At 50.2% G+C, this 24,075-nt stretch overlaps 13 protein-coding genes across 13 annotated transcripts in view; 6 read left to right on the forward strand and 7 right to left on the reverse strand.

The window, feature by feature from the left end:
* Positions 1 to 3,229, reverse strand: part of PPTG_02913 (hypothetical protein) — a gene marked incomplete at both ends in the record, with an annotated part of 3,510 nt that extends 281 nt beyond the window's left edge. The window contains one exon of the mRNA XM_008894245.1: positions 1 to 3,229. Within this exon, the coding sequence (XP_008892493.1) occupies positions 1 to 3,229 (3,229 nt within the window).
* A 79-nt stretch (positions 3,230 to 3,308) lies between these two features.
* On the forward strand, positions 3,309 to 4,288 carry PPTG_02914 (hypothetical protein; the record flags this gene model as incomplete). The annotated part of the gene is made up of 2 exons (XM_008894246.1): positions 3,309 to 3,921; positions 4,002 to 4,288. The coding sequence occupies 2 exons, from the start codon at positions 3,309 to 3,311 to the stop codon at positions 4,073 to 4,075; spliced, it is 687 nt and encodes a 228-aa protein (XP_008892494.1). The 3' UTR covers positions 4,076 to 4,288.
* PPTG_02915 (hypothetical protein) lies at positions 4,110 to 6,975 on the reverse strand. Its single transcript, XM_008894247.1, has 2 exons — positions 5,704 to 6,975; positions 4,110 to 5,617 (listed from the first exon to the last, which is right to left on the reverse strand). The coding sequence occupies exons 1-2, from the start codon at positions 6,665 to 6,667 to the stop codon at positions 4,494 to 4,496; spliced, it is 2,088 nt and encodes a 695-aa protein (XP_008892495.1). The 5' UTR covers positions 6,668 to 6,975; the 3' UTR covers positions 4,110 to 4,493.
* Positions 6,976 to 7,606: 631 nt separating this feature from the next.
* PPTG_20986 (hypothetical protein) lies at positions 7,607 to 8,391 on the reverse strand (the record flags this gene model as incomplete). The annotated part of the gene is made up of 2 exons (XM_008894419.1): positions 7,607 to 7,801; positions 8,242 to 8,391. 2 exons carry the CDS (start codon positions 8,389 to 8,391, stop codon positions 7,607 to 7,609), a joined length of 345 nt encoding a protein of 114 aa, XP_008892667.1.
* A 1,060-nt stretch (positions 8,392 to 9,451) lies between these two features.
* Positions 9,452 to 10,208, forward strand: PPTG_02916 (hypothetical protein; the record flags this gene model as incomplete). The annotated part of the gene is made up of 2 exons (XM_008894248.1): positions 9,452 to 9,804; positions 9,869 to 10,208. 2 exons carry the CDS (start codon positions 9,452 to 9,454, stop codon positions 10,206 to 10,208), a joined length of 693 nt encoding a protein of 230 aa, XP_008892496.1.
* Positions 10,209 to 10,228: 20 nt separating this feature from the next.
* Positions 10,229 to 11,167, forward strand: PPTG_02917 (hypothetical protein; the record flags this gene model as incomplete). The annotated part of the gene is made up of 3 exons (XM_008894249.1): positions 10,229 to 10,371; positions 10,414 to 10,730; positions 10,788 to 11,167. 3 exons carry the CDS (start codon positions 10,229 to 10,231, stop codon positions 11,165 to 11,167), a joined length of 840 nt encoding a protein of 279 aa, XP_008892497.1.
* Positions 11,168 to 12,707: 1,540 nt separating this feature from the next.
* Positions 12,708 to 12,860, forward strand: PPTG_20987 (hypothetical protein; the record flags this gene model as incomplete). Its single annotated transcript, XM_008894420.1, has 1 exon — positions 12,708 to 12,860. One exon carries the CDS (start codon positions 12,708 to 12,710, stop codon positions 12,858 to 12,860), a length of 153 nt encoding a protein of 50 aa, XP_008892668.1.
* Positions 12,861 to 13,985: 1,125 nt separating this feature from the next.
* On the reverse strand, positions 13,986 to 14,533 carry PPTG_02918 (hypothetical protein; the record flags this gene model as incomplete). The annotated part of the gene is made up of 3 exons (XM_008894250.1): positions 13,986 to 14,111; positions 14,228 to 14,323; positions 14,378 to 14,533. The coding sequence occupies 3 exons, from the start codon at positions 14,531 to 14,533 to the stop codon at positions 13,986 to 13,988; spliced, it is 378 nt and encodes a 125-aa protein (XP_008892498.1).
* Positions 14,534 to 15,478: 945 nt separating this feature from the next.
* On the forward strand, positions 15,479 to 15,997 carry PPTG_02919 (hypothetical protein; the record flags this gene model as incomplete). Its single annotated transcript, XM_008894251.1, has 1 exon — positions 15,479 to 15,997. One exon carries the CDS (start codon positions 15,479 to 15,481, stop codon positions 15,995 to 15,997), a length of 519 nt encoding a protein of 172 aa, XP_008892499.1.
* Positions 15,998 to 17,067: 1,070 nt separating this feature from the next.
* PPTG_20988 (hypothetical protein) lies at positions 17,068 to 18,132 on the forward strand (the record flags this gene model as incomplete). The annotated part of the gene is made up of 3 exons (XM_008894421.1): positions 17,068 to 17,118; positions 17,638 to 17,693; positions 18,081 to 18,132. 3 exons carry the CDS (start codon positions 17,068 to 17,070, stop codon positions 18,130 to 18,132), a joined length of 159 nt encoding a protein of 52 aa, XP_008892669.1.
* A 990-nt stretch (positions 18,133 to 19,122) lies between these two features.
* On the reverse strand, positions 19,123 to 19,632 carry PPTG_02920 (hypothetical protein; the record flags this gene model as incomplete). The annotated part of the gene is made up of 1 exon (XM_008894252.1): positions 19,123 to 19,632. The coding sequence occupies one exon, from the start codon at positions 19,630 to 19,632 to the stop codon at positions 19,123 to 19,125; it is 510 nt and encodes a 169-aa protein (XP_008892500.1).
* A 314-nt stretch (positions 19,633 to 19,946) lies between these two features.
* Positions 19,947 to 20,165, reverse strand: PPTG_20989 (hypothetical protein; the record flags this gene model as incomplete). Its single annotated transcript, XM_008894422.1, has 1 exon — positions 19,947 to 20,165. The coding sequence occupies one exon, from the start codon at positions 20,163 to 20,165 to the stop codon at positions 19,947 to 19,949; it is 219 nt and encodes a 72-aa protein (XP_008892670.1).
* A 2,901-nt stretch (positions 20,166 to 23,066) lies between these two features.
* PPTG_02921 (hypothetical protein) lies at positions 23,067 to 23,947 on the reverse strand. Its single transcript, XM_008894253.1, has one exon. It carries the CDS (start codon positions 23,714 to 23,716, stop codon positions 23,330 to 23,332), a length of 387 nt encoding a protein of 128 aa, XP_008892501.1. The 5' UTR covers positions 23,717 to 23,947; the 3' UTR covers positions 23,067 to 23,329.
* Between the last annotated feature and the right edge of the window lie 128 nt (positions 23,948 to 24,075).

Genomic DNA, 24,075 nt, shown 5'->3' on the forward strand with positions numbered 1-24,075 from the left:
CACTGCGCTCACTGCGTCTACGCTGCAAATCTTGAGGTTGTTCAAACGTTTTCGCCTTCCCTCGAGACTTTGGCGGAGGTGTAGCTTGCATCGGATTCAGTGACTGCTGCATCTGCATCTGCTGTTGCATTTGTACGTGAGGTTTGAGCACCTGCAACATCCCCACATTGGGCGTTCTTGCAAACGTCTTGTTGTACATTTCCTCTCGATTCAGCAACTCCCGCTTAAAGTAGGCCATCTCGTCCAGAGTCCGCCGTACCAGCACGTCTTTCTCGACCACCAGACGCTCCAGTTCGACAATTCGAGCCACGTCTTCAGGACGACTCTCGCGTCGAGCGTATTTGTCCTGCCACTCAGCGATCGCTGCCTTGAGACTAGCCACTTTCTCGTCCATAACACGTCGAGTTTCTTCGAATTGGTCGCTCAATTGCTTGGTCTCGGCCAGATTTTCCTCCAATAATTTGTCCATCTCCCGCTTCGCAGCGAGTTTTAGAGTCTCCACTTGCTCACGCGAACTCTTCTCTAACTCAGCTACTCTAACTACCACCTCCTGGGTCTTTGCAGCTAACGCAGCGCTTAAGTTCTGGCCTTCACGCATCGCACCGGCCCAGTCCAGAGTCTTTCTCGTTAGGGTTTCTTCTGTTGACTCTAATCGATCCCGTAACTCTCCGTATTGCTGATCGTGCGCATGTTGAGCTTCAAGAAGCGCTTCAGATCGCTCTTTGTCTTTCTTAGAGCTCAGTTCTGCAAGTTGCTTCGCAGCGTCGGCTCTTTCGGCCAGAATTGCTCGTTCTTGGCCGGAATGTAAGGTGCTTTGAAGGAGTTTCATCGCCTCAGCGTGCTCTTGCGCGGATATTTGGAGCTCCTGACGATGCTCCGCTGCTAGGCGAGCGAAATCCGAGTCAGCTTTGGCCTGGTGACTGGCAAGTTGGGCTTTCATCTCGTCCTTCAACCGTTTTTCCAGCTCTAATTCGTGGTTAGAGTGTCTCAATTGTAGACTCTCTAATTGCTGTCGAGCTGTTATTTCAACGTCAGAGAGCTCTGCTGCGGTACGCTCAGTGTATCGGACTATAGCGCTTCGAACCTGCTCTTGCTCAAACAGTCTGGTCTCTTCCATTGCCCTCTGCGTCTCCATCGCTTCCTCTGTAGAGCCTTTAAGGGCGTGCTGTAAACTTTCAATATCTTCGCGAAGCTTTAACAGCTGTGGCTCATACAGCTCGCGCATCGTTGTTTCTTGAAATGTAAGCTCTTTTAACCTCTGAGCTTCAAGCTGTTCAGTGGTAGTTTGCAGTGTTGTTGCGTGCGCTTGCATCAGTTGGATCAGTGCTTTAGAGTGTTCCTGCTCTAATTGATCCCTATCCGCCGTTAGGGATTTAATAGAGTTCTCACGCTGTAACTCGAGTTCTCGAATCTGCTTCTGGTGTGCTTCATCTCGTTCTTTTTGAAACTTTAAACTGGATGATTGAAGCGCGTCTTTAGCTGATTGCAACGATGATATTTGCTGTTGTGAGTTCTCAAGCTGCCGAACCAAATCAGCGCGTTTCTTCTGCAAATCTGTAAGGTGCAGCGTCTGTACCGTAAGTTGATCCTGTAACGTCTTGACCTGTAACTCTAACTTGACGATTTCATCCCGAAGTTTCGCCTGCGCTGTCTTAGACGCAACTTCGTGCTCAATTACAACACGCTGGTGCTCGCGTTTAAGCTCCGAAATCTTTTCATCAGAAGTTTTTTCCGAAGCCTCTTTCATACGTTTCTCCAGTTGTTCCAGCTGCTTCTTCGCTCCAGATCGTTGCGTCTCCATCTCGTGAGTGTGAGAACTTATTAACTGCTGGATGTTACTGTCGTACGTCTGTTTTAACGTCTCCAGCGCTCGCTCATGGTCGGTTTTAACTTGTTTCGCCTCCGTCTGGACATGCTCTAATTCTTGTTTTAATTTCGACTGCGTTAGAGCATTGTTTGAGCCTTCCGTCTGCATATCTGCAATTGACTTTAACGCAGCTGTAAGCTCCGTTTCGAGTTTCTGGATCTGGTTTTTACCGGTTTCAACCTGCTGAAAAGCGAGTTGAATCTCGCTTTTACTGTTCGCAAGTTGTAACTTGTTCTCTTGAAGCTGCTGTTTCAACTGAGCTTGTAGTTCCGACGCAGTGGCATTCTGCTGTAAAGTCTCTAACTGGGCAATCTCCAGGTCTTTCTGTGCCTGTATTAGCGCTCGATCTCGTGTTTGCAGTGTCTGCTTGAGCGTCGTAAGCTCCTGCGCTAATTCGTCGATTTTATCCGTACTAACAGCTAGCATGCGCTGTAACTCCTCTGAGTGGGCTGAGGCATCTCTGCGCACACTTTGCGAGTCTTGTTGGGCCTTAGAGAGCTGTAGTTCCAACTGTTTTATCGTCCGAGCCGCTTCTTGTTGATTTTTCACGAAATTTTCCTTCTCGTCTCGATGTTTCGTCTCGTTCCCACGGAGTGCTTCAACATCGAGTAACAGTGCCTCGATTTTAGTCACTAACTCGTGTTTCACCTCGTCGAAACTGGTTTTAGCGCTGATCTCTTGAGCCAATCTTTGACGCTCATACTCCGCTATCATCTCCTGTTTCTGCTTGTCATAATCGAGTTTCGCACTAACCAGATCGGCCTTTAGAGTGTCTTGAGCCCGCAATTGCTCGGCCAGCATCTTGCTATACTTAGCGTTAGAGGTCGTCACGAGCTGCTCCACTTCGTCTGCGTGTTTCAACCTCATCTCTTCCAGTCGTGCCTCTAACGCCACAGCTTCTTCTTGCGAGCTCAATGCTCGCTGTTTCTCTTTCTCTGCAGCTAACTGAGTTAGAGTTTCTACTCGCTCATTAAAGTGTCGTTTAGCGTCCAGTACTTCCGTCTCTAATTCCGCCACCTTAACTTTAAACGCCTCCTCCGCAGCGATACGACCGGCTTGCGTCCGTCGCTGCTGCTGCTGCGTCTCGGTCATGAATTTTTGCCTCTCCGCGGCATACTGACGCTCTCGTTGCGCTGCAGTGGCCGCTTGGGTCTGCAATTTACCCTGTAACATCCTCATCTTGTCGGCGGCATCCTGTGTAAGTTTCTGGAGCTCAGCTGTATGTGCTTCTCGAGTATGTTCCGCTTCAGCCTGATAGTCCTCGTTACGCGTATTGAGCTGGAAAATAACCTTCGTGAGCTGCGCCACCTTCTTGCACATTTTCAAGTGCAGTTCGGCCGATGCGGCCGCAGACGCGCTCATTGTTGCCCGACACGGCACGACTTCCGAAACGACACTAAGTGGTTCTTACCCCTTAAAATTAGACCGCGAGCAAGAGCTCATGTCGTTCAGTATCGTACGTCGTATAGTGCTCGTCGTGCTGCTATCGGTTGGTGTTGTACAGGGTGAGGTGAGTTTCCCGGGCGTGGAGTTCAATGCCGCGGTCGGAGAACCGGCACACGCCAGTAGCTACTACAACTACGCGCCTAACGCTCTACACGACACGGAATTCGTCCCTAGCAACGCTAACGACGGATTCCCCGACAAAACGAGCTGGTGGTCGGCCGGTGACAACGCAACAGAGCAGGTTTTCTGGCAGGTTAATATGAGTTCGTTAGCTCCGACACTTTCTCGGATCGTCGTGCGTTGGCACGGCTACCTGTCGCCCAGGAGCTACCGTATCCGAGTGTCGTATGACGGCATCGAGTTCACGAGTATCCTCGCTGTCTTTAATCTCAGCAATGCCTACGACCGAGTGGATAACCACACGGAAGGGCTCACTACACTCACGTCCAAGTTCAAATACCTCCGCCTAGTCATAGGCGACCCAAACGTCTGCAGCGACCAATTCTCGTGCACAGACGATGGAGTAAGCGAGACGACGAGCAGCACGAACGAACGCGTGGTCTACGGCATCCGAGAGGTGGAAGTGTGGGCCAAAGGGACCAGGAACGGTGCGTTCAAAGCGTTTTCGCAAAGCCTAAATCTGTTTGTAAGTGCTGATCGGATGTGCGATGTGAATTTTTGTATGTAGAGGCGATCAGACCGGCAGGAATCGACGGCAGCGTGACGGTTCTTGGTCTTTTAGTGATGTTAGTGACGGTATGAAGACGACGAGTAAGCATGAATGAAACGATGAGTACGAAGGAAGAGGCTAATGGTAGGCACTTTCTATTGGAAACAAACTGGAAACTCACTCACTACTCACTCACAAGACACACGCGCCAGTCCAAGACGCGGTTACGCGCAGAATGGGAGAAGACGACCTACACTCAAAACACGACCGCGGTCGGCGAGCGAGCGGGAGAGCAGAGCAGAGACTGGAGAGACCCAAGTCAGCTTCAAAATACGCGAAATATCCACCACGTTCTTCTGCAATAATACACGCACTCACACTCACTTCCTCTCGGTTCGTTCTCGATGGAGGGGGCTTTTTTCCAACGTCTCTCTTTTCATTGCAACCAACGACATTCGAGATGGCGCTTTGTACGGCACGGGACATAAGTCGGAAAGGCTGGGACACTTATTACAGTGCCGAGTTCTGGTCGACGGTGAAGATGTCGCCCGCCGCCTTCTTGGACTTCTTGCTCCGTCGCTTCATGTAGACTGTGCCGGCAATGGCCAGAGCGGCACACACGGCACCAGCACAGGCAAGAGGAACGGCAAGGTTGTTGCCGGCACTCTCGTCGTCGGTGCCGGACTTGAACTTGACTGCTTCTACGCTGAATGCCGTCTGCTGCTGGGTGGGGTTCTGGTCGGCTGTGGTGCTGCTGCTGTAGGAGGCACCGGCAGCCGAGGGCGAGAAAGTTAGGACCGAGTCAGAGCCCGAAGACTCGGTGCCAGAAGACTCGGCCGGAGAAGATGAGGCCGTGGACGCACCAGTGTAGGTTGCCTCGGAGCCACCGGCGGCCGAAGACTCGGTGGACGTGGCCTCAGACATGCCGGGCGAGGTGGCGGCCGAAGACTCCGTAGAAGTAGCGGCCGAAGTCTCCGTCGAGGTGCCAGCAGAAGCTTCAGTGGATGTGGCGGCCGAGGACTCTTCGTTCTCACTTCCGGCGGTGGAGAACTCCTGGCTGCACGAGGCAGATGCAGCGGTGTCGCTGCTGCCGGCAACTGAGAACTCCTGGCTGCACGAGTCATCGGCAGTGTCGGAACTGCCAGCGACAGAGAATTCCTGGCTGCACGACTCCGAGCCGGCGATGTCAAACTCCTGAGAGCAGTCGGAGCCAGCAATGTCGTACTCCTGGCTGCAGTCATCGCTGCCGGCGATGTCGTAACCCTCAGAGCAGTCCGACCCGGCCGAAGCATCGACACCAGTGTCGGTACCAGTTCCGGTATCAGTTCCGGTTCCTGTTTCCGTCGAGGTGTCGGTACCCGTTCCAGTCTCGGTCGACGTGTCGGTGCCAGTACCGGTTTCCGTCGAGGTCTCAGTGCCCGTGCCAGAGTCACCCGTGCCAGTTTTGGTACTCGTGTCGGTCTCAGTTCCCGTGCCACCCGTGCCAGTCTCGGTACTCGTGTCGGTCTCAGTACCCGAGCCAGTATCGGTACCAGTGTCGGTCTCAATACCCGTGCCAGTCTCAGTAGAAGTGTCGGTACTCGTTTCCGTTGGGGTATCAGTACCAGTTGAGGCACCAGTTTCAGTAGGGGTTCCTGTAAAAGAGTCAGACAAAAGTTAGAGACGTCATTTCTGTATAAAGTAGCGCTACCGTAGGAGGTAGGTGAAAGCAGATACATACCTGAGTTCGTGATTTCCTGCTGAGTCGTGTCCGTCGATGTGTCAGTACCAGTGCCGGACTCGGTACCGGTCTCGGTTGAGGTTTCAGTTCCCGTTCCGGTCTCAGTCGACGTGTCCGTATCGGTGCCGGTCTCGGTCGAAGTATCCGTACCAGTGGTAGAGGTGTCAGTACCCGTGCCCGCCTCCGTCGAGGTGTCCGTACCAGTTTCCGTTCCGGTTCCGGTCTCCGTCGAAGTATCAGTACCAGTTTCCGTTCCGGTTCCGGTCTCGGTCGATGTGTCTGTGCCGGTGCCGGTGCTGCTGCCTTCGGTCATCCCCTCCGATCCGGCGATGTCGTAACCTTCGCTGCAGTCGTCGGAGCCGGCAATGTCGTATCCTTCAGAGCAGTCATCGCTGCCTGCGACAGAGAACTCCTGGCTGCACGAGTCATCCGCTGTATCGGAACTGCCAGCCACAGAGAATTCCTGGCTGCACGAGTCGTCGGCGGTGTCAGAACTGCCGGCGACCGAGAACTCCTGACTGCACGATGCCGAATCTGTTGCGCCGCCGACGTCCGATGATGTGTCGGCTTCCTCGCTTCCGGCAGTAGAGAATTCCTGGCTGCACGAAGCCGAGTCCGTGCCGGCGGCACTGCCCTCTCCCGGGGACGTAGGGGCTGAACCGGCCGAAGCCTCCGTCGAAGAAGCGCTAGAGAACGTGGCCGGCGACTCACCAGAGGCGGCTGTGGATCCGCCGGAAGAGAACGTAGCTGCTGAACCTGCCGAGGCTTCGGTGGATGTGGCCGACGAGTAAGTAGGCGCCGACCCGGCGGCCGACGACTCCGGCAGCGACTGCTGCTGCGTCTGATCGGCACCCGAGACGGTGCCGCTGCTGCCGCTGGTGAGACTCGGCTCGTTGAAGTCGATGGCGTTGACCTTCGCCGCGCAGAGCACGGCTGCGAGGACCAGACTCTTGGCGACCTTCATATTCTACTGCTCTGAGATGGCCTGAACTGTTAGCACGGACCTCTTCGCTTCGGTTCTCACGAGCAGGAGTCTAATCGGAAAATGAAGAAGCGAGCGCGGCTTGCGAGATAGGCCACAGAAGCTCCGGCATCCTGGGCTGGGACTCGGCGTACAGAGAGTCAGGCATTGCGTCTGGGCGCCCAGCTGGGTGGAATCGAGCACGGACAGGTGGTGCTGGCGAACTCGCGATTGAACGGTTTTGTATTGAGTTCAGTGCCGGAAATGTAGAATCCGGCCCCCTACATCTGGGCATAAAACTCCCCCCAACGTGCACTGTTGGCAATTGAGAACAATCAGCACCCAAAGCTTTCGGCTGGCAAGCGCGAACACTTCGATCAGATTGAAACATTTTACTGTAGTGCAGTGACTTTACTATGGGCGAACGTGCTGGTCTTGGTGAAGATACATCGCCTACACACCTACCGACATGTTCATGCACGTGTCCTTGTTGATTGAAGACGTGGGGCGTGACGATAGCAAAACATGATTCTAGTCACTAGATAGGCTAGGATTTCTAGTCTCGATTAGTGGTCGGAGAAGGCGAGTGGCTGGCAACCGTCAAGCCACGAATGATAACCTCGGAACCAAAGCAAAATACGTCGAAGTGTGAAGCAACGGATGCGGCGGAACAGCAACGACATGCATCAAGCTGGTATTATATTCGATGGATGCCCGTCGGCCAGCCGGCTAGTCGCCAGCGTTTCGTGAGCGCTGGCCCCTCATCAAGACTTCTCTTTCTAGCGAAGTTGAGTTTAATGCACCATCTGGATCCAAGCACCACGGTTCCTGTATCAACGCAAAGTTTGGCTGTGAGCTTGGAGCTCACTGGATGGCGTCAATGAATTGTTGGAAATGCTACTTTACTCTGAGAACGCCGGCACCCAGACGGTGCTGCAGCAACTATCGGCGTCTCCATGGCCGCAATAACGCGCTGGCGCATGGATCAGTTGGCGCTACGATCACTTTGCAGCCATGACGGCTCCGCAGCATGCATTTATTCTGGAGCGTGGTGTCGTGGGCCTCAGAGCTTTTCACTGCGCGAACACCTTCGATGCCGGGCTGTTGTCTCACGAGCTGAAGGCGTTGACTCACATACTAAGCTTCAGTCTACCCGTAGAGCGCCATTAGTGCGCTATGAGCAAAGCATACCATCTTCTTGTCATCTCTTCAAGTGCGGACAACATCTTACGGTTGCCTTGTTGATGCTTGTGCCTGCACGATACCAAGACGGCAAAGTTTCAGGTGGACAGTCTGGGCGTCTTGCACAGCATGAGCAAGACGCGGCCAGACCACCGGAGCGGTACTGCCTCATTCACTCGCACGAAAATACTTCAAACCAAAATCGAACTCCAATCTCAATGCTGGGCAAAGTATCTACACAATCTATTGATCCCTTGCCGTCTTTACATTTTGGTCATCACGCGTGAATTCCCAAGCCCTCTTTCAAAGAGTCTTTGATCAATTTACGACGATGCGATCAGTAGCAACCATGATGGGAGGAGGACTCGACTAGTTTCTGGAAAACAGCGGCTTACACTCGCCCAGCGTCGGACCTCTACGAGCGCAGCGTGTTGAGCCCGGCGCAAAGTGCACCTCGCAATTACGAGAGCTCCAGTCGTCTGGCGAAATGGTTTGCCGGAACGATTCGAGCTGTCTCCAGTGTCCATGACGGCATTATTGGCCATGCTGACAATGCTGACATGGTCCCACGAGGATCAACTCTGCATGCATGGTATGAGACGAAGATCTTCCCGGCCATAAGTGTAGATCGGGTGAGAGTCTCCGATACTGCGAGGTCCCTTGTGAAGAGGAGCTTCAACGGCCCAGATGATTTCATAGAGGCCATCAGAAGGGTGAGCATTTGGGTGATAGCTGTGATCGAGCAACGGGGAAACACTCGACAGACGTTGAAGGGCAATCAAGTTGACGTGACTATCGGTTGTCCACTATGGTACGCCATTCGTTTACATGTTCACTTCAACGTGTTCTTCGCTGCCCGGTTGCCGTGCAAAAGCAAACCGTTCTGGTGGTCCCTCATTTCGACTGTTGCAGTGGAGATGGTGGACTGCTGTGTATACTGTTCAATCCATCCTGTCGAGCGTTTTGGGCCTTACACTCGTCACATCATGCCAATCGTCGCAGCGTACGATGCCCAAGGTGAACTTCCTTCATAAACATATCAAGTTGCCAATTAATGCTTCAGTATCAACGGGGCCATTAGTTCGTAGACCCGTACCAAAGCACCAAGCCTCAAGCATGATGCTGAAAGTGTGTACTAAATCTACCTACTCGTCGCAAGAGTAATACTGTGAGTCTCTGTATTTTGATGCGGAGTGGGGTTCTGCGTGGATGAGGTGGACGCCGGTTCAACACTAAAGGAGATTGTGCTGAGTAAAAACACTATATGATATAGAATATCGTCTGCGACTTAAACGGAAAACATTAGCACGGTTGTTCACAAATCTATTTATTGAAAAAGTATTTAAACCTTCTTATGTAAATAATTTATTTATGGAATGTGCTGTAATCATACTATTCATTTACAGAACTTTATGTTCCTGTTCACAAAATTTATTGGGTCAATGAGGACCAACAAAGACCACCCCACTCGAGAACCAACCGATTCTGTGGACTGTTGTCCGCTGTCGAGTTGGCAAGAACAAACTAAGACCCTTCTGCATTTTGCATTTCCAGTACTAGCCTACAGCGACCTCCAGCCCCCCCCCCCCCCCAACCACCACCACCATGTCCGAGACTCTGGCTGCTTCTCAGCCCACCAACTTCACCCCCAAGCAGATCGCGGCCTTCTTTTTTAAGCCCTTCCTTACGGAGGACGGGGACCCGACCGGCTTCCAAATTTGCAAGGCCTGCGGCAAGACGCGCAAGCACACCCCCAAGACGGGGTACACCAACTTGGTGTCTCACGTGAAGTCGGCGCACCCCCGATTCCAGCTGGAGATGGAGGACGCCAGCATCGCCGCCACGGGGTCGTTGCTACCGTGGGTTCGCCAGAAGGCATCCAACCGGTATGCCTGGCTTGAGTGGGTTATCAGCGGAAACCTCCCTCTTTCATTTGTTGAAATGGAATCCACGCGAAGGTTCATATTGGTTTAAAAAATCTATTTATCGCTAATTTCTAACACTTTGGGTACTTTGTGTTAGGTACACCAAGTTACCCCCGGTGTGTCGCAACACACTGTGGGACAACATGGAGAACGTCGCCAAGGCGGTGGAGAAGAAGATCGGCGACAAGATGCCTGACAAGTTCGGTCTACTGCTGGACTGGTGGTCCCATGGAGCGGAGCACTACCTAGGTGTCTTCGCGTGCTACGAGACACCCTCGGGTCCGCAGTACCCTCTGCTTTCTCTGGCTCCGATTGTCGTCGACTCTGCTGGTCGATTCGACGCCGAGACGCACATGGCTGCGCTGACTGCTTTTCTACCTTTTTTGGGAAGGAACTATCTAACTGCATCTTTTTGGTCGGAGACAATTGTGCAGTGAACAAGCGCCTCGCTCGGCTCATGGGCATCCCGCTGGTCGGCTGTGCCAGCTACCGGCTGAACCTCGCCGTTCGAACACTGCTCGAGCCGCGTGAAGCCGATCTGGAGCAAGTCCAGTCCCTCATGAAGCGCCTTCGGACATTGACTCAGGCAGCCAAGTTGCGGTAAGCATTTGTTTATTTTTTATATACTACTTTTATATGAAGTTTGAAGACGTCTCTCAGGCCGAAGCTGCGCCAGGAGACGAGGTGGGGATCGACCTACGCTATGCTTGCACGCTACTTCGATCTGCGCGAGTTTATCAGCGCTGATGACGAAGACCTCGCCGAGTTGATGCCATCTCCCCTCGCCGAGTTGATGCCATCTCCTGCCGCGAACCGGCGATTGAAAGCACTATTGTTCGAGTTGGCAGATGTCGAGTCGGTTTCGATGAAATTGCAATCCGTGGAGCTTAACCTGTTGGATGCGCGCGACCTACTTGACGGGCTGCTAGAGGTAAAGCCAAGCTTCTATCGCTATTTTGGTGGGTGTGAGTTTACTACATTTGGTGGTTTGCTCATTTTACTAATATTTTTTGCAGCCCCGAACGCTGACATCGTCGCTGCTCCCGAGTTCGAGAGCGCCGTGATCAAGGTCCTGGAGGGACAAGCGAAGCAGCTTTCGCTAGGTGAAAAGGCTGCGCTAAGATCGTTTGAACGACAGACCACCATAGCTGCGACCGCGGAGACGACCAAAATGAGGTTTGCGGACAGGATTTTGAAGCGCAGGAAGGTTCAAGATGACACGAGCGCGTACGGCCAGCTGGATGCCATCCCGTCGACGTCCAATGCAGCTGAACGGCTGTTCAGCATGGCGCGAATGGTGCTCCGGTACGAGAGGAACCGTTTGTCACCGCTGATGCTAGAGATGCTGTTGTTTTTGAAGATGAACAGCAAGTACTGGGACGTCACGACGGGTTGATGCAGTGATCTAGGTTTCATACGCTGCGAACACGACCTCACTCGGTGAACCTACTAGTTATTTATTTGTTGATCTTGGTACTTCACTTTATTTATTTGCCAGTCCTTGGAGTTCCTCGCCGCTACTTATTGTCTGTGGAGATGGAAATAGGTAACAATGATATTTTGAGCAACCCTGCTAACCAGCCCATCTTTTCAGTCGAAGCGCGGTCGACGCGCCCAAGTATCTCACGGACCCGGCAACGGGTTATTTCCTGTAGGCCACCCCGCACCGCAAGCTCGCGTTCACTAGCAAGCCCAACGCGTTATGCCCCTTCCACGTTGAGTGGGGCAAACCCCACCACTGGGGCTTCCGGGCCGTGGCCACACAGAGATACATGGGCCAGAACACTGTAGAAGATGGTGGCGACCGACAAGAGACTTCACGCGTATGAAGCCTTCCGGATACCCGGCGGCAAAGGGGCCGGTGTCTGCAGTGATGCAAAACCCCAGAAAGCCGTGATAAACCGGAAAATCACAGTACTCATCGAATTCTTTTCTCCATTTCTCGCCAATATTTCCAACCAAGTCATAATTTGAAAGATAGAGAATCTTGATCTGGAATCTTCCATCATGTTTGTTCTAAGCTGAGTGTAGTCGTCTTTTTTGGGAACCGCGGTAGCCACTCCACTCTCCAAAAGAAAAACCTCTGCTGCCACCGCTCCGAACTAGCCGAACTCAAATTACCTTATACGAACCAATACAAACAGGAGCATGGTGGATTGAGCACGATATGCACCTGCCATACTACATGCCAGTCGAAGAGATAAGCGACGTGAAATGGCATATCCAAGGATATGTATGGACGCTAACCCATCGAATTAGTGTAACTTTGCATTAAAATAGTCGTTTTACTGCCTAGTACATTCCATAATATAGCGTTGTAGTATAAGAGAGCGGAATTGCATCGGATCAGTTAAAGTGTCTAAAAGGACAGCTACAACAACAACAACGCGGGCCAGGTGCATCCAACGCATCAGATTAGATAGAACCCAGAAAAAAATGTCTAAGTCAATTCGACCATGTATGGGTTTCCCTCCGCAGCTCGATACCTCGTAAAAATCCATGCGAACGTGCCAGAATCCGGTCCGAAAGACAATGGTCACTTCAACGTTGATGTGTCCACACGACAATAATCACTTTTCTATTGGACAAAATTAGACGTTTCAGTTCGTTGGCTAGATGCCATTAATTCTGATGTTGGTTTGGACGGCGCCAAAACTCGCGCCAAAAAAAATATTTTCTTGAACTGACCAAGAACGCACCAATACCCAACATGCCCCGCTTACCCAACGCCAAGGATCTTCTTCGGCTGGAGATCGAATTGTTCCTCTCTGATAGGGCCACCTGTGGGAAGCGGGGGCTATATTGGACGTAGCAGCACGCTTCGGTTGTCACCACAACACCGTGAACAAGTTGTGGTGTGGCCGTTCCTATATTGCCGTCCAGCGGCGAGCAACCATGGTCGTCCCTGCGCCTTAACCGACGGCGATTTCAAGGCCATGATTGAGGCGGCACCATTGGAGAGTCACATCACGCTGCGTGTTCTCGCAGCCCCAACGAGGTTCGCACGCACCCAACTCTCTCGGCACTTAAAAGAGCGCAGCATCCTCAAGCGTGGAACCGTTCGTACCGAAACCGCTGCTGACGCCTGAGCAGATGGCAGAGTGCTGCGAGTTTGCTCGGTCATTTGTGTTAAAATTTTCTGGTAAAGATTTTGACTGCCAAGATAACGTCAGAGCACCTACCACTAGGTAGGTGCTCTGACGTTATCGTGTATTGTTATGTCAATTAGAAGAACCCAGATACGAATTCGATGACATGCAGAATGTTGTGCACGTCGACGAAAAATGGTTTTACGTACACCAAAACCGTTTCACGTATTACCTTACCAGCGATGACGCTGCTCCACCAAGAACAAAAACCACCGCACAAAAGGTTTTATGTTTTTGGTAGCGGTGGCGCGTCCTCGGTATGATTGCCACAAGCGCATGATTTTTGACAGCAAGGTGGAAGTTTGGCCTGTAGTGGGACTAAGTTGGCCATTCGCAACAGCAAAACCCGACCGAAGTGCACTCCAGTAATGACCCTGCTTGAGATGACGTGAGATGTTTATGAGCGCATGCTAATACAAGATGTCATTCCCGCCATCCAGCGAGTTTGGCCAGGTAAGTATCTTTGCATTACTGGTGGTTGTTAATTTATTATCATTGTTATAATATTAACATACTTGCGCTGTTTTATCTGTTTATATTTGTGCAAAAGCCGAGGTGCATGTGATCATACTGCAGGAAATAACACTCCCCATCGTGCCACGGATCGAACTGTAGTGAAAGCAGTAGCAAAAAAGCGACGGTTGGTCGATTAAGATCATCAACCAGCCGCCGCGAAGCCCGGACTTCAACGGTTTTGATTGTGTACTCGGCCGGGGGATAAGTTCCTCAGCCGCAGCAACCATCTTCATGGCGTCTCGAATCTCCACGTAGCGAGTCAGCATACTGTAGGCTGAAGACCGGTTTTCAAAGGTTTGTACTGTGTATGGTGAGCAAGCTCCGCTGCGTTGCTGAGGTAACACAGCTGGACACAGCTCTTGAACCTGGCTATGAGAGGTTGGTACAATTATAGAAAGCGACTAACCACCAGGTTGAAACGGTGGCTCCCGCAACCTACGTACGGAACACCACGCCGAGACGCAATTGCTTGGCTCGTCGCATAGTTGTCCACAACGATGAACAAGATCATCGTTGTATCTTTCTCCTAGATACCGAGGATGGCATCAATCAGTTTGATGTGAGCGTCGGTCCCTTTGATGTACTCTCCAGGAGGAATTTCGACAGCACTTGTTGAAGCTCTCCGTTCTCACCAAAGAGGATGCAGACGGTGATGAAGTGTAGCGTTCCCGTGATCTAGCCATCAAACATTTTTCAAAATTTGTCGCCCATATCCTCCGCGATCCGCTCTCCGACGTTTGCAGCCTCGTGGCGCATTTACCGCTGTAAGGTCTTTGAGACGATGGGCTTACCGCAGCCAATGAACACGTAACCGGGTCGTCCACCTCGCTAAGCGCCTTGTTCCAAGCGACGACCCACTCCATCCACGTGAAGATCATCATCGTACGCTGGTTCACAAACCCGTGGGCTTCAAGTGATTGGCCGTGGGTATGCTAGCTCACGTCGTAGGTCTCACTATAGTCCAGGTGGCTCGTTGCGAGGTTGCTAATCAGGTTCATGTAGCCTGATCCAGGGGCTGTTTCACAGGGTTTGCAGGAAAACTTGCCGCCACCGCAGTCCGTGAAGAAGAACCTTGAAATGGCGCGGGAACGGGACATAATGATTGATTTGTCAAAGTAGGAATGATAGTCTTAGTCGACTGGGCTTGATTGTTTTCTTGTGAACCGGTCGTACCAGGTGGGATTCACCAACAAACAGCTTTGGCTTTTGCCTTGCCGTAAAAAGTCAGTTTTGGCTCCAACCTTTTTGTAAAATCGAAGTGTCATAACGCAAAATAGGATTTTAACACAGCAAAAGATGCGTTTGAAATTCTCTGATGCGATGGCCTCATAAGCAGAGCTAACCTATGTCATGCTGTAGCTACAACTAATCAAAAGCGACTACTTCCCGGAAAAACCTGGCAGAAGCAGCTTATCTTGTAGCGTTTCGTCCAGTTGAGGTTGTGTGTACAACTATTGGGTTAAGCAAAATGTAACGTCGATGAAGTTATCTTTTTCTCACTATAACCGTATGGTATTAGTAGAGTTGTCATTTAGGCCCTTTAGACTCGTTTATGGTCGAAACAGGCCGGGCCGGAATGGCCTGAACCCCTGGTAGAAGGCCTTTTCTGACTCTCTCGGCCAGAGCAAAACAAATATGTTATTTTATCACAAACAGCGGTATTTAACGACAAACAGCAATATTTAAACAAACTCCTTTTAATTAAAACGTAGCATGTGCTTAGGCCAAACTCTTCTCCTACCCCCTAAATCAGTAGAATGATACTGCCATCGTACCAACACTGGTATAAGGCTATACGACGATGTAACCTCGTCAAATTGCCTGATTCCTTCGTTGGATCGGACGCGATAAAAAAAAAATCCGCACATCGGAAAGTTAAAGCCAAATAGGATGAGGGAATTATACAAATAGACACAAAATGCAAACATTCGGACACGAGTCGTCAAAACACACTGTCGCAGTTTTGGTTACCTAAAACTATCAGACGACGACTCCCAAATAAATGGCTCATTCCCGAATTAGCGTAACTGAAGAGAAGCCCGATGTCTTCCCCTCCTCGGCCCTCCGTTCGACGGTTTGCATGCACCTCGGGCGCTGCTGAGGTGGAGGAGTGGCTCGCGCTATTGGACGGTTTAGATGATAGGGAGCTAGGATATGAGGTGGCCGGCCACATTTTACCCGCACCTAAGGCGCTCATTTGGCCTTGCGAAGGCGACTGGATGCTTGACGTGCACAATCCATTCCTGTATGAACAGCCGACAACTCTAGAGCAGGTTCTGCTACCTCAAGCGCTATACGCAACGGACCCGGTAGCCGATGAGGCCTCACTAAGCGGTGCAGCAGCTACATATGCGGTGGACGTCGATATCCCAGTGCCAGCTACGCGTACAGCACTATTGGAGCCAGAGGATCTTACCGAACCTACCAACGAATATGAAAACCAACCTATTGAGTCGACTACAGTACCGTTTGTTATCGAGATTGATTCATCCAGCTTATGGAATGATTACGACGACGCTGTACCGCGCCCGCCACCGTCTACGGTCGTACCGCACTTGTGACCAACTAAGAAATGCAATTGCGGTGGATTCTGAAGAGGAGACGGAAGAATATGAACCGATGCCATCACCAATAGAGGGTTGGCCGCCGCTATCGGTACCGTCTCCCCAGCTACCGCTACCGACTTCACCCCAATGCCACCCAATCACCAAGGCGCCCAATATCGTGGCGGCCGGCGTTAGATATGGCACCAATAGTCGCTGGGAAGTGTTGCGATACTGGACCGGGCCAATTACGAAAAATCGAACGAGTCTTATTTGGTTCAATGGTGCGATAATAATCGTCGCTTCTGCGCACATCAAGGAGTTTGAAGAGGTGATGGAAGCCAAGGGTCCAAAGGAAGGAGTGTCTACTGGAGATATCAAGTTGTTCTTGGATTTCTTACGCAACCGTCGAGCACCCTTTGAATGTGTTCGCGGAAAACAAGGTCACGTTTTCGGTCAACAACCTGGAGGGCCTCAGCAAATATCCACTTCAGCCTGGTGTTTATGTGGGTGAGGCGTCTGATGCACGAAGACTCAAGCACTGCTTCGTACTTCGAGTACACGGAGGTCATCTGGAGCGCCAAGTATTCGACCGCTGGTACGAAGGAGGGGAGGACCATGAATTTTACAGCGAGCCTCTAGCAAATTTAAAGTGGATTCGCCGGTGCAACTTTATCCGGCGCGTTGAGTGTTGGAAAGGTATCGCGAAAAAGAAACAGCACCAAACATAAGAAAGTAGCGTAGTGGATGAGATAGTGTATCCTTTCTGAATACAGTTTCATTTCATTATGTTAAGTACGACCCGATACTCGAGAGGATTTACGGTGCTCTAGCCAAATCACGGTACTCTGAGGGTGTACCAAAACTACAAAGGCAGTACCGTGAGTTACAATGAGTTCTGTGACTGACAAAATAGTACAGTACGCAACGTTGTCCAGTCATTTTGTATAGGCGTAACTGTAGAAGATGAAACAAGGAGCTTATCACAGTGAATTTGACTATATCATGGTCTCTCGCTTTTGTGTCTATTGCTGGAGACGTGGAGACGAGAAAGTAAAAAAAGTATGTGTGGTCCCGTCAGGAACTAGATGCTGAGGAACGTGGTGTACAAGATGAACGCTTCCTCAGGAGTCCAGCGGGTAAGCAATTGTGCGCAAGGTTCTAGAACTACAACGACGCCGGTCTTGATGAAGAAGAGGAAGAAGGTCCTCGTGATGAGGTCGAGCTACTTGAAATGCGCGACCAGGCTACTGAAGAGAAAATATGTGCGGCCCCCGACTCCGCACTACTGAAACGTGCTAGAATCGGATACCTTCGGCGCTTGGAGGTGAAAAGGGATGAACGCAATGCGCAGAGGCGACTTAACCAACATAATGTCCGACCAGCTAACATCAATGCTGTTCTTCTCGAGCGATTCGAATATGGAAATCAAGAGCATGAGGCGTCAAAACTTTCAGATGCGGGCAACCAAAGCAAATAAATTGTCACAGTAGACGATGCTGGCACGACATGCCAAAGCGGTGCTACTCTTTCTCCTTCCCGGTCATTCGCATAACGCTGCCGATCGTGTAGTAGCGTGGTGCAGAAACAAAATGAAGGGTACAAATATGTACATTCCGAAGTAAATAAAACTAATTCTGTACGGGCTCAGTTTCTAGATCATCGCAGAAGTGTTTTTTCTGTGGATGGGAAGGCTTGTTGTCGAAGTACTTTGGTAAGATGCCAACAAGCTATCACGTAACTATTTTTTTCGAGATTGACTTTGGAGTTGTTACAATGCGGTACTTAGTGTCTTCGCACTCTGAAGTGTTTTCGCTGATCGGCACCAGCAATCATAATGCTGTATGCTCCGCGTTTCTTACAGATCTTTTTGGAAATGGATACAATCTTGACACTGTTACTATCGATAGCGTTCGTTTACCGAGGCAACCGCTTCTTCCACTGACGATGAAAAAACTCAAATTGTTGTCGTTAAAATATTTCTCGATTCCTGCCGAGTATTTAGCTTACTATCCGAATGAATCAGCATTCCGCGAGAATATGGACGAGCCTAGTGACGCTAACAAAGGTGCAATAACTACGAAGAGAAAAGTAACTGTAGGCGTGCAATCAAAGCGACCGGTTGGACGACCTCGGAAGCAACAAGTTCATAAAACAAATTCACATCTATCCTGCGCTTTCTGACACCCCGCCCACAAATACCAAGCAGCCTGCATATTGATGATTCGAATTCGGGCACTTCTAGCAGCACAGTGATCACTAATGACCACGCAGTCGACGCCAATAACAATTCAGTCTCGGCAATGACGGATAACAAGCAAAAACCATTGATGATATCAACAAAATTTCCCTACTTGTACGACAGTACGGGGCTGACAGCGGCATTCCGACCTTTTCGCTTACAACTTCTGTTAACAAACCGTTTCTTGACTTGTTTTTCACCAGGAATGGGCTTCCCCGAAGCATATAATGCAGCAAGTACGTGAACACACAGTCGGTACTTGTACCACGACCGGCACGGACAAGACTTTTCTTCCATGTCGACTCTCCAACCTCCAACCGGTTGCTCCGCTGTCTCCATGCGATGTTTATTGCGTTTGCCTAACTTTTTCCTCTCCAAACCGGTGTCTGGTGTGGGGAGTCGAGGCTGAGCCCCAAGCTGATACGCATAGGCTATGTGTGTTTCGATTGGGCCATCAAGAAGGAAATCCAACCCGTGTTTGTGCGACTGTATGACGCTAAGTCGGCCATTTTTTTGCAGATATTTGTAGCGATCTTGCATCTCTCGGTTGGGCTTCGACTCCACAGTGAATACAAACGTGCCTCTTGATCGGTGACGGTACATTAGGAACAGTTGCTCCGCTAGTGCTACAAGCTTGATTAGTGTTCTTGTGAGTAGTCCTTCTTGATCGCGTTGCTGAACTGCTCTACGGGGTTGCTTGTTGTTGCAAATCCTGTTGGTGTGTGGTAACAACCCCAGTAGCTGAAAGGAGAATCAATCCATTGCATCTTGAAGTGTACCGCAAAGCTGTTAAGTACTGGATACGCCTTTCATTCTGCATGCGCAACCTCTTTGTGGGTATTGAACTCTGCCGAATCTCGCGAGTAATGCATCATGTACAGATTTTTAAACACCAACGACACTACTTCCATTGGATAACTGGATACGCGGTCAGCCACGTTCTTGACGGCGTGGAAAAACACATCAAATACGTCAAAGCTCCGTTGCTACTGCGGCTTCGTTTGGACGACGTAGTATCCATTACCGCATTATACTGCGCCTTATCTGTGTCTGCCACGCAGTAGCGAATATCCGGATAGTTGCCAGTGATCACCTTGAAAACGTCAAACACACTCTGGAGCGCCATGCTTATTAGACCCCCAGTCTGTTGGGATGTCACAAACATTGCTACCAGGTGGAACGACCGGGACTGGTCCGAGATACCAAGGACGAGAACTGGGTACCCAGACTGATCGAGTTTGTAGGTCGTGTCAATCTGAAGCACATACTTTGCGGCGTAGCCCAGCATTTTTATCATATACGGTGTTGAAAGTCCAACAATAGTTGGGTCGTCATCCACGCCTTCTCCGATTGCAGGTGTTCCGTCTTCATTTACATTGTACCCAAAGGTGAATGCATTATCATCCAGCATGTCTGGTGTAAATTGTGTTCTCTTCACGAGCTTTACCATGTCTTCTACCAAATCGGTCTCGTTTAAAGTGGATTGTCGAAAGTGCCCAACGTATGCTTGAACTTGGCGCAGTAAAGGAGACTCCCACTCTATGTAGCCGAAATGATCGACCACGTTATTGTAAATACGGTTTGTCCTCATTCTCATAGCAATTAGTGGTGCAGCGTACGAGTTCATTTCTCTTGTCAGCTTTGGTTAACGAGGAGAGGCAATATCAGCGAGGTGTCGGCCGTGCTGGTCGATATCACTACCTCGCACGTCTGAATCATCTATCGTCATTCGCAGCCGTCACCCAGGACCACCTTGCAGGTCGCGGACGCGCATTCAAGCATTTGATATCTCATTGCGTGGTCGTCGTAGTTGATGGGGCATAATTGACAGCGAGCAGCATGGCTTGTCGGCGTTCTGAAGGAGCGGGATCGATCCAGCCAGCGGTTGACTTCTAGTGTCTCAAGCTTCTTGCCTAGACTTGTCCAGACATATTTGGGGGCCATTGTCGAGGCGCCTGGGTGTAGCTGATTGATTTGTGTGTGTGTCTGTGGACCACTCACCTCGTGCATAAGCTTATCTACTGCATATGTCCTTAAAATTATGCCCCAATCAAGGAATAATGCAAACGCTGTAATTCTTGATAATTCGTAGTTGTGCTTTGCGATAAGGTGATTTTGGTCTGGCTGCCTTTTTGATTGACTATCCCAATGATACTTTGTCCGATTGGATTGCAGTTTGTGCGGTAGAGTGAATGTTTATGTGGTGCCCGTCAATTTATGTCCATTTAGATACTGCTCTCAAATCGGATCAAGTGATGTCAAATGCTCACTTTGAGCAGCTACCGACGCGAGACCCGCAATCAGTTTGAATGGAAAAGAACACTCTGTGCGAGGGTATAGTGACACACATTAATAAAATGCTGTTTTGGAGTCGCCCGAATCACACACACCCCTTTTTTCCTTCTTTTTTGTATGATACTAGTACTTCTGATACCCCAACAGCTAATATTAAACTTGAAATAGGTTTATACAATATTTAAAATCAAAGTTACAGACGAGGACACTTTAATATGACACTTTAGGTTTTTCGTTAACTATGCTTTCAAATCCTAATATTTTTATCCAATCAACTGTAAAGATGTATTACAGTCCAGCTTTCTCCCAAGCCCGCTTGATGCAGCGCTCGTTGATGGCCGCCCACGCTGTCACTACCCTGTCTACAAGCAGCTTTCTCTTCTCATCTGCAGACATGCGCTTGAGCGCCAGCAGCCTCTCCCGCAGAGGCAGAAACCCATTCCTCTGGATGGAGGCTAAGTTGTAGGATAGCGTCAGCGAGCGTAGCTTCTTCTTGAACGGGCCCATGATGCCCACGTCCAGAGGTTGTAGTACAGCAGTAGTGTTTTCTGGTAGAGGCACAAGCTCTGTCCCCCACGACGCGAATGCTTCCTGCGCAATATCGGACACATGGCACTTCAGATTGTCGACGTAGATGGCTAGAGGGTCTGGGAATTCGTCACAAACAAATTCTGCCCACTGACCGTTGATAAACGTTTCGTTCCAAACCCTTGTATCCATCCAGCCATTTTGTTGGACGGTTACAAGTACTTGGTTCGAGTATGCCCTCATATCACGCTCAATTGTGCCGCCTGGCTGGCCGCGGAAAATGACTAGCGGCTTTAGCTTTTTTCCTGCCGCGGAAACGGTGAGCAGCACACTCGCTCGATCCGAACGGCGGCGTCGTTTGACTCGAGCGGACTTGCTTTGGCCGCGCTCGGCAAGGATGATGCCGGGGTCTTCCTCGTATTAGACCGCGGTTTCGTCAGCATTGAAGACGCACTCTCGCTGATACGCCTTCTTGATTTCGGCGCCAACCTCTGCCGAAAAGCGCTGCTGCTCTGTGAGCAGCTCTTGGGTCGATATGATAGTTTTGGTGGCCCGACGAAACGAAAAGCCGCGACTCAGTGCTACGCGACGGATTGCACGTCGTAGACTGTCCTCTTGACGCGTCAGCAAATAGTCCGAAGCCCATGAGCTGTATTCTTCCTTGACAAAAGCAACACAGTGGTTAGTTCTTAGTGCAAAATCATCACGACGCATGGCTTTAATCCACTGTATGAGCTCATCTGCGTATGGGAAAACGCAGTGACGGCCTTGGCCCCCTAACGTGGTCTTGGAGCTCTTTTTGTTTGCACACGCTTGTCTAAGTCTATCCTCGTTCTTTATCCACTCGTACACAGCTGTGCGAGTGTGCACGTCATTGGAAGCAGCTACAGCAGCGACTTTGCCGCCTGCTCTAACTTCCTCAACGACTCGAAGCCTTAGTTCGTTTGAATACGTACTACGACGACCTTTTGATGGTAGATTCAGCTGATAGATCACCTCACCGCCACCGCTACTGTCGCTTTCAGCAGCGTCATCCTCGTCGTCGGCAGCTCCGGCACCATCGCGGATGCCCCACTGGAGCATTCGCAGCTCGAGCTCTTCCATGGCACGATTCGAAGTGAGCTCATGGCCACAAAATTGTTTTTGACATTCTATTGGCTGAAATTATTGACAAAAAACCCCGTGTCATTCATTAGTGTCCGTCATATTAAAGTGTCCTCGTCTGTACAAGCTAAATAAATTGGTTTTTTTTAAAACTCACATTTAATTTTTTTGAAATGACTGTAACAATACCCTTTTTAAATAATATTAATTTTGTCTGCACTGTTCAGCTTTCGTCAGCCATGCGTTTTAAGTGGTGGTCTTAGAAATCGCAACATAAGCTGCGTCTTCACTGTCACCCGCGTATTCTGCTCTACTACCCGTTCTTCACCACTTCGTAACTCAAAAACATAAGCCGCTTTCAGTTTACGGGAGCGATCGAGTTGACGAGCATATCGACTGCGAATGCTGCACACCATTCGTACCACATTGTAACGTGGTTAGACTTCGATGGATTGTACTGCATGTACTGCATCGCTTCACATTTAAAAGTCCGTTTATTAGTCAGTTAGGACAACCATCCTTCTATCGCAGTACCTTGAACCAACGATCAAGGTCCTCGATTCCCGCACAGATGCAGTTATTTTAAAATGTCGCGACACCGTAATACAGTAGCGATACGTACATGGGTAGCGTAGCGTGCTTTTCACCATCGCGGGGACTTGTGTAAGATAGGAAGCCGTGTTGCGTTAAGATTAAGCAGCATGAAGTGTGCGTGTAGCTCCGTATTGACACCTTTCGAAAATTCGTCATGTGACGTAGAAGGCTTACATTTTTCATCAGTTCATTGGAGATCGTCTAGCTATCATTATTTTCGAGTCGAGGCTTTTCTGTGTGTGAGACTTGGTAACATTTTGACTACGTTTTGCCCTTTTGGTACATCCCACGCTGAAGGGCCATGTCGAAGTTGGACTCGTACACCACAAAACAAACTTCATTCAGTTGTGTACGTTAGCTTCACCGCAACATGCTAGTAACATCGCTATGATTTTCGATTTAGCAACGAGTTTCTCAACTAACGAACATCCATCTCTGCCCACTCGCAACGCTAATCATCGCAGCGTACAATACCCAAGTCGTGTTTCGTTCACACACACTTTCAAATTGTCAATTAATGCTACCAACGTAATAAGACATGGCCTCTGCGCGTGGTTGTACAAGAGCACCTCGAGGCCCCAACACGCTTACAGCACCGAGTTCTTATCGTCGATAGTGAAGATCTCGCCCGGCAGTTTGTCGTCCTCCTTCCGTCGCTTAAGGTACGCGACGGCCAACACACCGATGCAGCCACAGGCGCAAAGAGCCACGTAGAGTCCCGTGTAATCCGTCGAGGACTCCTCATCATCCTCTTGCTCTAGGTCACTAGTCGTGAATTTAACCTGGTGTACGTCAAAGCCCTTCTGGACGGGCGAGGGCGTGGAAGAACCAGACTTCGAGTCCGAGTCGCTGTCGACCTGATACTGATGGCCGTTCTGCTCCTCCTGCTCCTGCTCCTGCTGGTGCGCGTTACCGGCGTTAGCTGTGGCCACGCAGAGCGCGGCGGCGATGAAAAGTGTCTTGAGGAGCTGCATATTTGCCTGTCGAAAGTTCCTGTAGAGCTGTACTAGTGGAGTTGTTTGAGGGGGTATAACACAGAGAAACGGTGGTTCCCAGCACGCGTCCAATTGGAGAATGGGCGATACAAACACTGGAAACACTGGGATTGGGGAGATTCGGCACGGATCAAAGCATAGGATTGATCATGGGCTGGTGAACTGGAGGCAAGAGCCTAGCCATCTGCATCCCATGCTGGTGAGGAACCGTAAGCAATGATGATCTTGAGTTGCTCTTTTTAGAATTACGTTGCTCTAAAGACGCTATGTTGCGTTAAGTTTGTTTTAGGAAGCAGCTAAATTATCAGATCTGAAATTGTTTCCTAAAAATTGTCAAA

This window comes from Phytophthora parasitica, assembly GCF_000247585.1.
Source record: "Phytophthora parasitica INRA-310 unplaced genomic scaffold supercont2.2, whole genome shotgun sequence".
Taxonomy (NCBI): domain Eukaryota; phylum Oomycota; class Peronosporomycetes; order Peronosporales; family Peronosporaceae; genus Phytophthora; species Phytophthora nicotianae.